The sequence below is a fragment of the Mastomys coucha genome, chromosome X (assembly GCF_008632895.1).
Source record: "Mastomys coucha isolate ucsf_1 chromosome X, UCSF_Mcou_1, whole genome shotgun sequence".
Taxonomy (NCBI): domain Eukaryota; kingdom Metazoa; phylum Chordata; class Mammalia; order Rodentia; family Muridae; genus Mastomys; species Mastomys coucha.
This window is the reverse complement of record NC_045030.1, coordinates 136,598,566-136,617,016: the sequence shown is the minus strand read 5'-3', so window position 1 is coordinate 136,617,016 and position 18,451 is coordinate 136,598,566. Positions and strand designations below refer to the sequence as shown.

The 18,451-nt window shown below is 37.6% G+C and overlaps 1 protein-coding gene across 7 annotated transcripts in view; it reads right to left on the bottom strand.

The window, feature by feature from the left end:
* Window positions 1-18,451, bottom strand: part of Pak3 (p21 (RAC1) activated kinase 3) — a 267,447-nt gene that overhangs the window by 37,853 nt on the left and 211,143 nt on the right. For all 7 annotated transcript variants that reach the window (XM_031368898.1, XM_031368874.1, XM_031368887.1 and 4 more), the window contains 3 exons: window positions 14,289-14,420; window positions 11,865-12,030; window positions 2,990-3,053 (listed from right to left, as the gene is read on the bottom strand). In XM_031368898.1, coding sequence (XP_031224758.1) covers window positions 2,990-3,053; window positions 11,865-12,030; window positions 14,289-14,420 — 362 coding nt within the window. The remainder of the gene's footprint in view (window positions 1-2,989; window positions 3,054-11,864; window positions 12,031-14,288; window positions 14,421-18,451) is intronic.

Below are 18,451 nucleotides of genomic sequence, written 5' to 3'. Positions count from 1 at the left end.
AAAGGCCAAAAATAGATGGATAAAAAGGAGAGCTAGATGGAAAAACACTTTCTTTAGTTCAAGAAAAGAATCCCAGAGAGATTGGATTAGAAGACAGGGGAAGCTCTGCAAGTAATCTTTGAGCCTGACTGTTGTTCAGAACTGTACAAAAAAATCTGAGGGCCCGCTGAAGACAAAATATGTGTCACTGTGCTAAGTTTAGCAGTATGCTGGACACGAATGGAGACAAAAGAAGAAATACAGTAGACTCCTGAATCTTTAAGAACTTAATATTACTGAAATGTCAACTGGCTTCGTTGTTTCAAAAATCATACTATCTCTGGGAATGTAAGACAGATGTTTCTGCTGCACCAAATAGGAAATAGGCTGTTTATTTTAAAGCATGTATGATTTTATTTATTTATTTATTTATTTATTTTGTTTGTTTGTTTGCTTTTCATCCTCCTCTATTTTATCTTCTTTCACAACAGGGTCGCCCAGGCCAGTGTCAAGGTTTCTAGGTAACTGAGGATGACTTTGAACATCTAATCCTGTCTTCACCTCCTGAGTGCTGAGACTAGAGGTGTGCCGGCATGTCTGCCCACCCCCTGATTTTAGATGATAAATGCGTTATAAAGGTTTTCATTACAACTTCCCATTTTTCCTTTCCAAATCCAGGTGTGATCAGCATTCACAGGAGGAAATCTCTTTGGTGATCAAAGTCACTCAGTGGTTGCCTAAGTTTTGTTTTTGAAGCTATTAATTTGGCTCCATTGTCTCAGATATTTTAAATCATCTCTTTAATATTTTTGTTGATTTTGGTTTTGTTGGTTTCAATTTTAAATTCAATGCTATATTTTTTTTTGTTCAGCTGTATCTTAGTGGGAACAAATAATCAAAATAAAACCATATCTCCCATTCTCACCTCTCAGAACAGTTATATAAAAAAGCACATTATTGAAACTCGAATTTAGAAAGTGATTTTTCAATAGAAATAAATTGTGAATTGTAAGCAAAGTCAAATATGAGTCTATAAAACTAAAAGCTTCTACAATGCAAAGACTCAATAGAATGAGGTAAAAGCTTGCAGAATATACATAATGTGAGAGAACACATGTGACACATCAAGCTTAGGATCTAGAACATATAAGGAAATTAAAACCTCAATACTTTGGTACAGTAAGGGAGAGGGAAGACTGAAGGCAGGAAGTCCATCAATTTGATAGGAGCAAGAAGTTTCTGTATGCTATTAAAAAGTAGGATACTTACAATGATAATATACAAATATATTTTTTATAGCTAAAATATGTCTTTTGAATTTTCATCGAGATCATGATGTTTACCCTGATTTGAACATCATTTAATATATTTTTAAATTTTATTATTATCATGTGTGCATGGGTGCATGATATGTGTGTGTGTGTGTGTGTGTGTGAGAGAGAGAGAGTGTTGAGGATAACGATTCTGGAATAAGTTCTGTCTTTCTACCATGGATTCTAGCAACTGAGCTTGGGTGGTCAGGATTTCATGGCAAATGCTTTTATCTGCTGTGCCAGATAGCTTACCATACCACCCAGGTGTGATATCAGGGCATCACATCACTACCCATAAATATGTATAATTATTATATGTCTGATATGTAACCCCTGGAAAAGGATCATTTGTCCCCTAAAGGAATCGTGACTCAAAGGTTGAGAACTGCTGGTTTAGACAAATGCAAGCAAAATATTATCCCAAATAGGCAGTCAATACACAAACTGTCTATGAGATATTTTATAGTATTTGATGTGTATTTTATACTTGCAGCATATTCCAGCTGGACAGCAACACTGCAAGTGCCCAACAGCCCAATGAAACGAAGCCAAATGTAGCTACCATGAGGAACAAGGACGATTTGGGGTGTTGTTCCCCCAAACAGTGTGTATCCATCCATTAAAATGATTTAATTATATGTGGGTGTGTGAGTTTGTACACAGGAGTGAAGGTAACTATGGGAAGCCAGAACAAGCATTGGATCCCCTTGAGCTGCAACTACTGATATGGACACTGAGAACTGAACTCTGCATTCTGTGTGCACACTCTACCACAGAACCATCTGTGCCCCCTTCATCTTTTCTTGCTTTTAACCAAATACAAAGTAAAATCTAAAAGCCATATTATTCTGTGTTGCTGTAATATATAATACTGTCTTTCTGCAACTTGTCGTGTGGTATTTTCTACTTGGACATGAAGAAAGTTAATTAAATATACTATAAAGACAAGAAAGCACCTCTCATTAAACATTATTGCATCCTCAGGACCTGTGGTTTAGTTGTACACTGAGGCTTGAGATACATGTATACTTCCAGTTGAGATACAGAACAGGTGACTCCTACATCTAGCTCCAATGAATGATTCAATATTGGTTCACATGTCTAGCTGATGATGATCATCTGAGGACTTTTGAAAAATAAGATTATCATTCCTGGAGTCTAATTCAAATATCCGGTGAGTTGGGTCTAGAAATCCACGTCTTTAACAAGTACAGTAGAGGAAAATGACAGACCTGGTCTCATTTCAGGACTACTGATTTATTTTGTCAGTACTCAGAGAGCCAAGCCTGCCCAAACCTGGATTATTCAGTAAGGACTTTCTCCTTTTCTTTCTGCTAATGTTCAGTTTGACAAAGAAGTAGGATCGAATCCACACATGCTTTTGGATGTGAGGGCACAACACAACAAGCTGGTTCATGTATGCTACTTCTTCCTCTAACTCTATTGCTTTTCTAGATAAATTAGTGGGAATGTGAAAATGACATGGAGATCAAAATGTCACTGCAAAGCATCACCTCAAAGACAGTGAAGACTCCAGTAGCATGTGTTTTGATGTTAGTTACCAAGCAACCCACCAGCAGGAAAAAAAAGCTATTGATTATACAAAACAGGAGAGAACAGGAGTCATTAATAGATCTGAGATGTCAGGAAATTTGAATGTGTGCACATTGTTGGTATTTCAAATAAAAATTACTCACCCTTGGCCAATTTTTTCAAATCTTGTATATTTCTTCTTTGGGTCTCCAACACTCACAATGCTTCCTGAGAGAGAGAGAGAGAGAGAGAGAGAGAGAGAGAGAGAGAGACAGAGAGACAGAGAGACAGAGACAGAGAGACAGAGAGACAGAGAGAGACAGAGAGAGACAGAGAGAGAGACAGAGAGAGAAAGAGGGAGAGAAAGAGACAGAGAAACTGATTTCTTTAAACAGTAAAAACTATATCAAATTCAATAACCTTTACAATTTATATGAAAAATATACTTAATTTGTTCAAAGTACACTGAAATATGTTAATTAAAGTGGTGATAATAATTCATACTGCTTATAGTAAAAACTGCTGATATCTGGGAAACAAGAAATGGACTGACAAAAGCTCAGCATTTTATTAAAAAATGGTTATCATAAAATCAATATTATAGATTAGGAAATTAAAATACCTAAAAAATTATACCCAGGATTTTACAAGATAATTTTTCTGAGTTGGTATAAAGACAAGAATTCTACTACATTTAATTTCACAAGATGAATACCTATCAAGTAATTAATGTTCACTAGTTCCATGCTAGGAGGATGGTAAACAGGGATGGGTCTAATGAATAAGTCTGGCCATAAAGTAAGACAACTCGTACTTTCCAAAAAATAAGTATCTCTTAACTTAGGAGTCTACTAGAGCTCAAAACCTTTGACCAGCATTATTGACACATGATTTAAACATCATGAAACTTACCCATTTGAAGAGTACTGATCAATGTTTTTTGTGTATAGTCCATACATGTGTATGTACTTGTGTATGTGGTGTGGATGTGTGTGTGTGTGTGTGTATGTGCATGTTCATGCACATGTGTGTATAGAGATGACAGATTCACATTAGGTGTATTCCTCTATGGCCTTCCACCTTATTTTCTGACATGGAGTTTCTCACTGAACCTAGAGCACACTGACTTAACAAGACTAGCAGGCCAGCATGTGAGCAAATAAAACCCCCTATTCAAACTAGAGCTTTCACATGCATCTGTACATATGTGTACCTGTACAGATATGTGTATTGATACTTGTGTGGACACACTTATATACAGACACAACACATGAACATACAACAAGTAACAAACATTCCACAAAAAAAAACTTCACATATTACCAGTTACTTTTGTTGTTTGAAAGCAGAGTCTGGGTCTAACAAGGCTATTTTAATACAGGCTAATGCATGAAGGTTCATGGAGAAGAGTAGGGTTGCTCAGAAACAAGTGTCTGCTTCTCTAAAAGAGAGGCATATTTTATTGTCATTATGATAGTTGTCTGAAAGACTTGGGTGGAATTCTGAAGCAATTGTCTTCCATGGGTTCCTAAGAAACCTAAATGAGATTACAGAGTATTTTCTGCAAGGCACCTGAGGAGATTGCAGTTGCTAAAACAAAACTCTTGATGGCAGGGCTGCAAGAAGGTAGGAGAACTTCACTGTATTGCACCTCCTTCTTGTTGTTTCCTAAATAATCCTGCTAAATTCCTCCTTGCTGCAGGATGAAGGCCAATTTCCTTAGGTGAACAATGAAGGCCATTCACCATCCAGCCCCATCTGGCTTTTCCCTAACCAGGCTAAGCAATTGTTCTTCTCCTGTCTACTTCCCTTCTGCTTTAGATCTAAAGAGTGCTCTCACCATCGAGTAGCTATTCATACATGCTTTTCCATTCCCTTTCCTATCTAAGGTATGACTTCCTAATTATTACCTAAATGTAACTTCAGAACACTGGTCTGCCCAAAGTATTCTATGATCACTCTTAACAAAATTGACATACTTTTATTTAAAGTCTGGAAATCTGTGCTTTCATTCCTTTCATTTTGGTGCCCAGTGCAGTGGCTACACTGAACAAGTAATTGAATCAATATAAGAAAACATATATTCAAATAGAGTACCTTGTTCTACAGATAGACCTACTGGGTTTTTTCTTTATTGTTTGACAGTTTCATACTAGTTTTGTTTTATCCCCCCCCCCCATCTCTCTTCTTTCACTTTCCTTTGGAAATAGATGCTCATGTTTCAGTTGGGTTTAGTATAACAGATATTGTAAGAGTTGCTATAATCCATTGCCTCAGGCAATGATGCTGTCAATCTATCCTCTAAGCAGTCTGGTGAGACATCTGAGAATCGTCTTTGAAGCATCCCTTGCATTCACTCCCTGCATATAAGATTTACTTAGTGCTAAGTCTGTATCTCTTTTCTTCCTTGACTCCTTTTTTTTCAACTCACTATTTCCTTAATTCTACTGCTTCTGTTAGACTCCCCTCATCTAATTGTCCTAATTAGAATTCCTTTTGCCAGGCATTGTCATGTCTACCCAGGCTCTGCACCTCTCTCAGGATTTGATACCAGGCACACCTGATCAAAGTCCTTAGCACCCAGTTCAAGGATCACCATATACTTAAACTGCATCTTTAACAGCTAGAACCTTATGAATATTAAGTGTAATTCCTGAGCAGCCCCTGTTTAGTAGTAACAGTTAAGCTGCCTCTTCTACACAGCTAGTGAAAAAAACTTTAAGAGTAATTCTTTTAAGAGTATTCTTACTTTCACTTTTTATGTGTGTGTGAATGTGTGAGGCAGAGAAAGTATGTGGAAGTGGGTGGGGTGTGTGTCTCTGTGTGAAGGAGGGAGGGAGGGAGGGAGGGAGAGAGAGAGAGAGAGAGAGAGAGAGAGAGAGAGAGAGAGAGAGAGAGAGAGAGAGAGAGAGAGAGAGACAGAGAGAGAGAGAGACAGAGAGAGAGAGACAGAGAGAGAGACAGAGAGAGAGAGAGAGAATGTCACATGTGCAAAGAAGGTGGGTACCCAAGGAGGCCAGAAGAGGGGATTGCATTTCATGGAGCAGGAGTTTCAGGCATTATAAGCCATCCACTATGTATGCCAGGAATCTAACTCTGGACTTCTGAAAGAGTGACAATTTTTCTTAAACTGATGAACTATTTCTTCTAACTTTGATTCTTTATTCATTACAGTGTCTAGCTACGTACCTTCAAGTCTTTGCACACATTGCTTCTTGGTCCCGGAACTTGTTTCTTATGTTTTCTCCAACCGCAAGCTCCCTGCTTTAAAGGCTATCTAGGATTGCACTTCTAGGAAGTCTCCACAATCCCTCTGAATACAGTTAATAACTTCCTTTTTCTCTCTTTCTTGCACTAACTCTCTTGCACAGTCCTTAATGTGTCTTATATTACGTTGGCATCACCTTTTAGGCTGTTTTAATGACAGGAACCTAGTCTTGTACCAGTACATTCTTTGTGTCCTTATACAGCACAAGCTATAAAATATATCAAGTACTCGGTAAATGCTTGTGGAATAAAACACAAGTAAAATTAGGCATTTCATTTTGCAAAAACTGTCCATGGTTCAAGAAATGTTGAAGAATATATTTTATTTTATTTGAGTTATGTCTCTAGGATGCCACCAACTAAGTGATGTGAGTTGCTATTCTGTTTTTCAAATTGTCTAATGGATTTCCACATCACTAAATCCATCTTTCTTCAAGTCAGTTATTAATGGGTAAGTGCTGGGATCTTTTTTCTTCTTTTGATGAAATGATGATTTTAAAGTCACTTGAAACCAGGGTGTTATTAAATGGCTTATACTTTTCAGAGAAAGTTTGCTATGAAGTTGCTGAGCAAACTCTTTTCCATAGACTGATCAAAAAGCAAATAAGCTTTAGCTCAAACCACTTTCTGAAATACAACCAATTTCAATTGGCAGGGTTCAGTTAATGAGGCTTTATGGTAGTCAATTATTCAACCATTATTTCCATTGTATGTGGTATTAAAAAATCTGGAAATGGATCTTTTCATAAGGATTACTAAGAGACAACCATTTTGATGAGATTGTGCTTGCTGTCCAATTAAAATGGCGTCCCCACACCCTCTATCCTTTACCAGATAGTCTGTGCTGCCATCTACTGCTGGCAGGCAAACATACAAGAAAGGCTTTCCCTTACAATTCTTGTAACAAAACAAGATTTTAAAATGATCTCTCAAGGTGTAAGGGGGAAACATGAAACTCCAATGACATATTTTAAGAGTAGTAGAGAAAAAAGTTTTGTTCAAGGCATTAAACTGTCTTTTGATTAGCTATGCGACCTTTATCTACAGAAAATTTCCTTGTGACTTTTAAAACATGTTCCCCCAAAACTTATGGTGACACAATCAAGTGGTGAAATTGTAGTGCCAATGAAATGTGCACTCTGATTGTCGTTAGGCACTATGATGTTAAAAATGCATATTAACTAATGGAAATAGCGCTAGGCACTAATTAAAGTAAAAAAATAAAATAAAATGATCTCTCTCCCCCTCTCTCCACATGGTCATGGCTGGCCTCTACTTCTCTACTCTCTCCTTCTCTCTGCCTTTCTCTGCCTCTACTACTGTCTTAACTCCCCTCCCCATGCTATGAATAAAAAAAAAAAGAAAAGAAAAGAAAAGAAAAAGAAAAAAGGAAAAAAATAAAATAATCTCTCTCCTTAGGTCCATTATAACTTGCTTTTATAAATTACAAGAAATAAAACATAAAGTATGGGGACACAGTAAAGCAAAAAAATAGGTCAGCCAATAAAATTCAGTGAAGAAAAACATGATAGAACTAGCAGAACCATTTCCAACTAATTAAAAAACAAACGACTCATCTTAACATATACAGTTTTAAGAAATCATGTTGTGGTTCCAAAAGGAAAAAAAAAAAGCCCAACAATATATTTTCTGTCATATTAAGCTAAGCTGATTCCCGTCACTAAGAGGTTATCTCTTGAGCATAAAGGACGTTGTTTTGGTTTGGTTTGCTTTGCTTGTTTGTTTACTCACTTAGGGTTTCTTTAAGTAACCTGGGTCTCATTCTTTTAGACCAGGCTGACTTCAAATTTAGATCGCCACCTGCCTCTGCCTCCCTAGTGCTGGGGTTAAAGGTATGTGCTACCACCACTCATCTAGGTATTATTATTATTATTATTATTATTATTATTATTATTATTATTATTATTACTATCATCATCATCATCATCGAGGAAGAGCTTAATAATTCTCTAAATTAATTTTGATTATCTCTGATGGTGAATTGGGAAAAAGAAGTCAGAACTTAGAAAGCTAGGGAAGGGGAGAACAAAGAGGAGTAAGTGGTCATGAGGCTTAGAGGAGGGAGGTTAAATAGAATTTCCTGCACTTCACAATTGTGCTGACTTCCCATGCCTTTTCAAGCTGTTTGCTAGCATGCAGGAGTTTCCTTTATTTTCCAACAGATCCAGACAGACCACAATGAACAAGCCAGACCCAAGCTATCTGTCTGTGTAAAAGTGAAAGCTGATCTGTGCATTTCAGCTATTAATGATTCCTTGGTCTGGCCCCTGCCATCAGTATCTGCATGGAAGATGAATTGCTTGGTAACTCTGTCTGTGGCTTGGCTTGCACAGTTCCTAGCAATCACATTCTTGAGGTTGAAGATGAGGATGATTAAGTAGAAGCTGCCATTTCTTTCTCATCCTCATAGGGTTCACTCTCATATAGGTGACAGGGCATCCGTGTACTTTGTCCCTCAGCACTGGCTCCTCTACTACTTCCTCAAGATTAATTTGCACCTTTGATTCCAATGATGTCAATGACTTCTGTGCAGGTACCAACCACACTTATGAGATTGTCCTCCGTTATAAGCATCCTATCCTATTGAAAGATCACTCCTATTCTGTAATGATGGGACAACAGAAATAAAACAATAATTTTAAACTAATTATCGTGCTGGATATCTAGCCAACTTGAATGTATTTATGTAGTCTTCAAAAAAGTCTCTCATTGTATTAGGACTATTACTATTATTGGAAGTTCAGAGAAGGTAAGAGACTTCCAAAGGGATAGAGAGTTTGTGATATGACTCGGACCTCATTATCATTCAAACTCATCCTATTGTACACTCACATTAATGGTTTGTACTTCTAATGAAACAATGAGTATTTGTTGAGTCTCTTACTGTGGGCCAGATACATTTGCTGAGGTTTTCATTGTCATAATGCTATGAAGGTGGTATTATTATTGTTGTTGTTGTTATCCCAAATTTTGTGGATAAAGAACTAGAGGACAAGCAAAATTAAATAACAGGCTGAAACAGAAAGAGCATCGGTAGGTCATTGTTTTGAATTTAGGTCTTTCTGTCTCCAGTATCTGTCTTCTTATGATACATTCTACAGAGAAAGTTTTAAATATGTACTTATGATTCTTACACCCATTTCATAGGTAAGAGACTGAGACCAGGCAAAGTGAAATGACTACTTTCTGGTAGCCAGTGTGCAAACTTGTTGAGGGGACATAGAGATGGTAGAGCATTTTGGGGCTGAGAGGTCTGAACTTGAGATGTGTACTTCCTAAGAAAGCTTTTTCCATTTCTCTGTAGGTTTTCCTTGGCAAGATTCATAAGCATAAAGGAAAGCTGGCAGACATAGGGGCCTGATTGCTAGAGGGAAACGATTGGCTCTGGACTCTGAAACAGTCCAATAGAGAAAAACAGTCACTTATTTCTTCCTTTCGTTACAATTATTCTCATTAAAACTTAGTTCTCTGGGGCACAGAACCTTCACCGGGCCAAGGGCCTCTCCTCCCATTGATGATCGACTTTACAATCCTCTACTATACACATGCTGCCAGAACAATCAGTCCCACCATGTATACTCCTTGGTTGGTGGTTGAGTCCCTGGGAGTTCTGAGGGTACTAGTTACTTCATATTGTTGTTTGTCCTAAGAGGTTGCAAACCCATCAGCTCCCTTGGTCCTTTCTCTAACTCCTTCATTGGGGACCCTGTACTCAGTTCAATGGATGGCTGTGAGCCTCTACATCTTTGTTAGTAGGGGAATGCCATGGCCAATCAGTGGGAAAGGCAACAAGTGGGGTGGCAAGCATGGGGAGGGGGGAGGCAACAGTGGTTTGTTCTTGTTGTTTCTGTTTGTTTGTTTGTCTGTTTGTTTGTTTGGATTTTGGAGGGGAAACTGGGAAAGGAAAAATCATATGACATGTAAATAAAGAAAACATCTAATAAAAAAGAACTTAGTTCTCATGAAAACAGTTAGTTCAGCACCTTCTCATGTTTGTCCTGTTGTTCCTTAATGCAGAACAAAATAAATGAGCCAGTAAGGTCCCAGCTATAACACTGTTACAGTCTGTAAGGAAAATTGTGGCTCAGAAATGCAGTGCCTATTTCTCAGCTTTCTGATGAAATGTTCATGACAATGAATGTACTGAGGTTTGAAAGAGACACCAGAGAACAGTCGTTTTGACTAATGCATGACTGTCATATTTTAAAAGTGTAATGTAATCTCTTTCAGAGTTCATGTCATATGTACAAAACAAAGGAAGAAATGTAGTGATTATCTAAATCACTGAACTTCAGTTTCCTGGTGACTCTTTTATCTCTCCCTTCTGTTTGATACACGAGTAGTTGAGTTATGCAAAATCAAAGTGGCTAATGGGTAAAAGTGTAAGCTTTAAACGCATTCAGATGTGAGGTCAAACTCTGGCTCTATCACATATTATTCTGGTGACTTGGTCACTTCAGCATTTTAAAATTTACATTCAGTGCCCTGTAAAATGTAGACATTAAAAGCTACTATAAGTGACTGTAGAGAAAATAATATATGGAAAGTGGCCACTCACAAAGTGCTCCTCATGTAAGAATTATTATGGCTGCTATTAGAGGAAATAATGGGCACTAATGCTAGAAGCATATTTAATCGTATAGCAAAGTCAGTTTCCTAAATTGTAGCAATTCTAGTTCTGAGTGCTGACAGCTGAACTTCAACCTTGGCTGCCCCAAACATCTCTACTTCAAATGATAATAGCGCTACGTATGAAGTATTTTGAATGCAACAGACACAAAATAATTATTCAGTCTAAATCACAATTTTGTCGTGAAAAGGAAGGGAGGGTGTCATATCCTGATTCCTATCAGTATCCCTTAGCCTCCGTTATCTAGATGACAGTAGTCCTATATCAATTGGGAAACTAAAAACTGTCTTCAGCTAGCTCCTTGGTGGCAAAATGATCCCATCGCCATGACTACAGTGCCTCCCTGTGGCCAGCAAATGAATTTTCTCTTTTCCTTTGCTGGGCTCTGTTAGCTGGAGAAAAAAAAAATGTAAAAAATGACAGCCCCTTTACTGTCTTATTGTATTATACTACTAAATCTTACCCTACAAAGAAAAAAAAAAGGAATAAGGCACTTGTCAGAGTTAAACTGATCACTGATTACTATTATCTAGCCATTCTGTGTGAATTTAATAAATACAATTCATAGAACTTTGACATTTTTCAGGGCAGAACCTATTTCTGAATCTTGAATCTTGAGTAGTTTGTCAAATTGTAAAGGGCAAAACTATGTGTGCACCAATGACACCTTGGAAGTGACTGCGGCTCCTGCCTCCCTCCCTCCAGATAAGGGGAAGCTATTTTATCTGCGGCTGCAAGTTTTCTATTGGATTCTATTGGACTTTAAGGTTGATTTCTTTTTTTTTAAAAAAAAAAACCAATGTCTATCAATAGGGACCTTCTGGTATTGTCATGGCATACTTTAATCGGGGTACTTTGATTTGTTTTAGTGTTGTCATCTTAAAACTTACTCCCTTAATATATTTTGTCCTTTACATCTTCATTGATCATTTTGACCATTCTAAGTGAAAATGCTTAGTTTCTGAGGGAGAGAGTAACCTCTCTCAGGAACAGAAAGTCCTAAAAAATTGCTTCCTGACTTAAGGGATCCTAGAGTCCGACAAGAAGATTGAAGCATCTAAAGGATCAAGTCTCCTCCTAGTCACTGGATGAGAACTCTTTGCTGATGGAAAGATACTCACTTAGCTTCTCTAGGATCTCTTCATCTGTCATCTTGGATTTTTTTCTTTGCCGATCTGTATTCCTGTACAAAGTACTGGAATTGGCATTCTCAGCAGAAGGTGGGGTGGCTTCTTTATTTGGTACAGCTGGTGAAGCAATTGATTCAACCACAGAACGAGTGTAGATCTGAAAGACAAACATACCCTCCACAATTCCACAATTGAAACAGTAGGTCAGGAAGAGTATGGCAGTAAGAGACTGTCACTTCACTGTTAAAGAAGATTAAGGAACATCTCATATACTGAATCTGAGCTTGTTGTTTCTCCCTTAGTAATTCTTCCTATCTAGTTCTCATGGATTTCTTTCCTTCTTTCCACCTCTGTAGGTTTACAAACTTGAAGTTATATGTGAGTTTTTTTCTGTATCATTAGCAAGTCATTCACTGTGATAATCTTGTACCTTCAAATCATGACTTTAAAACCAGGCTCATTTAGTGTTGTTTCTTTGATTGTGCAGTATACACATATAAAAGAACAATAATCATAGAAGAAGTCATGAATTTGAGAGAGAGAGTGGGGGGTGTCATAGGAGGAGTTCACGAAGCAAGAGGAAAAGGATGCAAATGATGTAAATGTCATACTTATTTATGAAACAAAAAAGTAACAAAAAATTATATTGATTTTAGGCTCATAATAAAATAAAAGGATTTATTTGTATTTTAAATCATGTGTATCTGTGTGTATGCATGTGTTCATGTGTCTGCCACATGTATACTGGTGCCAGTGGGACCAAAAGAGTGCAGAGGGTCCCCTAGAGCTGGAGTTACACGTGGTTATGAGCTGCTAGCACAGCTGCTGGAAACTAGGGTTCTCTAGAAGTTCAGTGAATACTCGTGACTGAGCCTTTTCTCCAGCTCTATACTCTACACTGGGAACACAAGAGATGCCCAACAGGTATTAGCTGCTCAACATTATTCTAAAATTACATTCTAAATGGGCCCTTTGTGTGCATATATGTGTGCAAGTTTGTATGCACTTGCACATGCATTCACATGCATGCATGTAGATATATGGCATGTACATATGAATGCTAGTTGATGTTACTCAATTGCTCTCTTTCTCATTTTCAGAGACAGGATCTTTCTTTAATATGAAGATGGCTAGACTGACTTGCAAGCAAGCCCTAGGGATCGTCTTGTCTCTACTTATCAAGCACTTGGATTTTAACCACACACTGCTGGAACTGAAAAATGAAACTAATGTCCTCCTGCATGTGCAACAAGCACTTTAACAACACAGACATCTCCCTAACCACAAAATGCCATTTTGTTTCTATTTCTTTAGCCTTGCTTTCAGCCATAGTCTTACTATGTAACACAGGCTGGCCTGGGACTTTGGATCCTATCCCCTCAGCCTCTTAAATAATGGGAGTAAAGGCATATGCTATAAAACCTGTTCTAAAAGGCATCTTTTGAGTCATTTATAAACACCCACTGATTTTTTTCTTACTTCAGTAGGATGTTACTAGCAATACTAAATAGATGAATGTTGAGATCTATTCAAAATACGTAAGTGTATACTTTACGTTTGGAAGGTATATTTAATATTGCCATATTCTGTTCATTTTCTAACTTGATAGGTCTCTTTATTTATTTATTCATGTATCATCTATCTATCTATCATCTATCTATCATCTATCTATCTATCTATCTATCTATCTATCTATCTATCTATCTACCAAAAATGTTTGTTAAAAACTCATTGTATGCCGGGCAGTGGTGGCGCACGCCTTTAATCCCAGCACTTGGGAGGCAGAGGCAGGTGGATTTCTGAGTTCGAGGTCAGCCTGGTCTACAGAGTGAGTTCCAGGACAGCCAGGGCTATACAGAGAAACCCTGTCTTGAAAAACCAAAAAAAAAAAAAAAAACAACACCTCATTGTATATATGCATTGTCCATGGTACCATGTTACATAAGGGAGTTTTCACACAGGTATACTTTTTATATAGAACATATGTTCTCCCACATCCCACACCTGCTCTTTTGAAACTCTTCTCCCTCCAATTATTCTAGTTTGTTTCCCTAGAGCAGTGGTTCTCGACCTTCCTAATGCTGCAACCCTTTACTACAGTTCTTCATGTTGTGATGACCCCCAACCATAAAATTAGTTTCATTGCTACTTCAAAACTTCAGTTTTGTTACTGTTATGATTCGTAACGTAAATATCAGATATGCAGGATATCTGATATGTGAAGCCTGTTGGGGTAGCAACCCACAGGTTGAGAATCACTGCCATAGATAGTTTCACTTTTACTTTTAGAATATGTTATTATGTGTGCATCTATGACTATATATTTATATATATTTATGTATTATATATATAATATATATAAATCAGAAAACCATAAATGAGAGAAAACATACCATATGTGTCTTTCTGACTTACTGATTTTGTATGTTCTGGTCTTGGTGCAATGACAGGTGGGGGCTCATTGTCATCTTCTTCCTCTTCCTCTTCTTCATCCTCTTCTTCAGATACAGGAGGGGCCAAAGGAGGTTCTGAAGCTGTTTTGGTATTCTTAGAAGAACAAATGTTTAAAGACTAGGTATTAGCTTTTTGTTATTTTTCTTCAGAAACAAACAAATAAACAAAAAAACAGAGATGAAATACTTAAATGTGTTGAGATAGCAAAAACCATATCTTTTCACAAATGAGCACAGTGATCTACATTTAGTAGCCAAGATCAGAGCACATTCAATGATGAATTAATTTCATGATAAAATGAACCACAAAGTCTATATTATTATTATTTTTAATTTTTTTAAATCAATAACCAAATTAACTTACATTAGTACTTTGAAGAGGTATTGAGTAGATTAATAATTTCCTATATGATAGTTTGTCATGTTTTAAAGGCCTATGTGCTGATAGGGTAATTAGCATAATCATGAGGCTCTTCAGCAGCAGCAGTATGGAGAGGTTTATTTAAAATGCAAATTCTCAGGGTCTACCCTGATCTATCAACCAGAAACTCAGGCACTTAGAAGTGTATTATAACAAGTCGTATAGGTAATTCTGACACAGGATCACATAAACTATAGTATAGGTTTGGCACTGACAGATATTAGACACAGGGAGACTGAATAACACACACACACACACACACACACACACACACACACACACACACACACACCCCAAAACTGCAGCTAGTCTGAACTGATTTGTGTTGTAATAGTATAGTACATCTCAGATTCTGTAAACTTGATATGAAAATGTGAATTATTGTACTACTGCATTAATGATTTTACATTGACATGATAAATGGTAGCATTTAAAATTTTTGTATATGCTGTATGAGGAATGGGTGTTGTATGATGTATGGGTGTATGCACATGTGTATGCAGATGGGTGTGCTTCTCTCTCTCTCTGTGTGTGTGTGTGTGTGTGTGTGTGTGTGTATGTGTATATACGCCAGAGATCCAAGGCAGGTGTCTTCCTATATCCCCCTGTTATGTAACAATATCCTTTGGGATAAACTTCTATCTTTCAAAGTTTGGTTAAGGTTCTGGAAGTTCTAATGGGAGGCAAAGCATTCCTTCTTGCTGGAAAACTCCTTAAGCTCAGGAAATAAAGGTTTTATTTAGGAAATCCCTGAAACTAAGCAGATACAACAGGCTCTTCCCTCCTTGAGTTTCTATAAATGGTGAAGACTACTGAGAGACACTGGAAGCAGCAGAGACCATTTACACTGTCTAGAAGCAACAAAACCAGCCAAGCTGCCTGTATAGGCTCAGATCAGCTGATCCACACGGAAAGGATGCTCAACAATCTGTTGAGCTGCCTTGCAAGCTCTACAGTGTGGTCCAGGTTTCCAGCTTTTGTGAGCTGTCACCAATGCCAGAGTGGGCTTTGGTGATGCAGCTCTCTTTGAGTCATTTCTACCCCTGTAAGAAACCCTTCACCCACTTCCTTCCTATAAGTAATCCCAATAAAACTCATTGGTTGAAAAAGGTCAACTTAGGTATATCCCTATTTTGTTGTCTCATTTCTTCCCTACTTGGGGTAAGCAAACATTTATTTTCTCAGGAATGGTGTCATACAACACACTTTCTCTCTTCTTCTTTGAGATAGAATCTTTTAACCGAACCCAGAGAAAGCTTGTCAATTAGACAGACCCCAGGATGTAAGTGCCTCCACCTCTCAGCACTACTGTAATAATAGATATATGCATACTGTCCCTGAAGTTTACATGGGTATTGGGGAACAGAACTGAGATCCGCATGCTTGCACAGAAAAGACATTACCTAGTGAGCTGAGCCCTGGTTATATTTTTAATATTGAAGTTTTTTTGTAATAGACACTTTTAATTGACAAATATTCATTACACATAGCCTTGGCTCTCCTAAGGACACTTTGATATAAGTCTCTTATGTATTTTGAGTATCTCTCTCCCCCACTCCCCTTGAACTCTTCCTCTCCCTTCACCCCCCCTTGCTCTCATAGACAGTTACATTTTCTGTTCCTAGTAACTCCTACTTTTTACATGGTCAGTATACATTCTTGCAAAGTTTTAGGTTAATTATTTTGCTACTATACAGTAATGAGGAACATGATTGGAATTCTCCCCTTTGGTAACCACATTGGAAATACAGCCCACTATAGATGGAGTCTCATTTTATAGAAAGCACACCTCTTATCAAGAACGTGTTTCGTGCTTGGTTTTACACATTAAGTAGGAAGGTCAGAGGAAATTTCTGTCATCTCTAATCAATCAGAACATATTGTGCTAAGTCTAGCTGAGCTCACACAATGCCTGTTTCATTTATTTTATCTTTTCTTTTAAAAACCATCATATTTATTCTTTGAACTTTTTATGATATATTTTCTTCCTTTTTTTTTTTTTGCTTATTCTGCTCACTGACTCACTCTCAGCAACCCTCCTACAATCCTTGCCCTATTCCCCTCTCCTTCTTCTCTGAGTGGGTGGGGGCCTCCTAAATATCCCAGTATGCTGGCACATCAAGTTTCTTGAGGGCTATGTACTTCCTTTCCCACTCAGGCCAGACAAGGCAGCTCCTACTCCAGTTGTTTGGTATCCATATGAGGACCAATCTGCACATCTTTTACATAGCCATCAAAATTCCAACACATTTTTTTATAGACCATGAAAGAACAATTCTCATCTTCATATGGAAAAACAAAAAACTCAGGACAGCCAAACAACTCTGAACAATAAAAGAACTTTGGGAGGACTCACCATCCCTGACCTCAAGCTATATTACAGAGCAATTGTAGTGCAAGGTATTGGTACAGAAACAGACACACTGATGGATGGAATCCAATCAGATACCCAGAAGCAAACCCACACACCCCATGGACACTTGATTTTTGATGAAGAAGTCAAAACCATACAATGGAAAAATGAAAGCATCTTCAACAAATGGTGCTATACTAACTGGATGTCTATACACAGAAGAGTGAAAATAGATCCATATTTATCATCCTGCACAAAACTCAAGTCCAAGTGGATCAAGGACTTCAACATAAAATAGGATACACTTAATCTCATAGAAGAGAAAGTAGGAAATAGCTTCAACACATTGATACAGGAAACAACTTCCTGAACAGAACACCAGTGACTCAGGCTATAAGATCAATAATTAATAAATGGAACCTCATGATACTGCAAAGTTTCTGTAAGGCAAAGGACACTGTCAATAAGACAAATCAACCTACAGATTGGGAAAGGATCTTCACAAACCCTATATCTGACAAAGGACTAATTGCCAACATTTACAAAGAACTCAAAAAGTTAGACACAAACAACCCAAATAACCCAATTAAAATATGGGCTACAGAGCTAGAGAATTCTCAACAGAGGAATATCTAATGGCCAAGAAGCACTTAAAAATGTTCAAAGTCCTTAGTTATTAAGGAAATGCAAATCAAAACAACCCTGAGGTTCCATCTTATACCCATCAGAATGACTAAGATCAAAACCTCAAGAGATAGCACATACTGGTGAGAGTGTGGAGCAAGGGAATACTCTTCCATTGCTGGTGGTAGTGAAAACTTGTACAACCACTTTGGAAATCAATTTGGTAGTTTATCAGAAAACTGGGAATAGTTTTACCTCAAGACCCAGCTTTACCACTCCTGGGCATATACCTAAAAGATGTTCTACCATCCCACAAAGACATTTGCTCAACTATGTTCATAGCAGCTATATTTGTAATAGCCAGAAACTGGAAACAAGCCAGATATCCCTCAACTGAACAAAGGATAAAGAAATGTGGTACATCGGCACAAAGTTCAGCCATTAATAACTAAGACATCATGATTTTTTTCAGGCAAATGGATGAAACTTGATAATATCATCCCAAGTGAGATAACCCAGTCCCAAAAGAACATGCAGGGTATGTACTCATAAGTAGACATTAGCCATAAAATACAGGTTCCATACTACACTCCACAGACCCAAAGAAGCTAAACAAGAAGGAAGGCCCAAGTAAGGAAGCTTAAATATCTCATTTAAAAGGGGAAATAGAATAGTCATCAGAAGCAGGTGGATGGAGGGATCTGGGTGGGAGAGGAAATGGTGATGG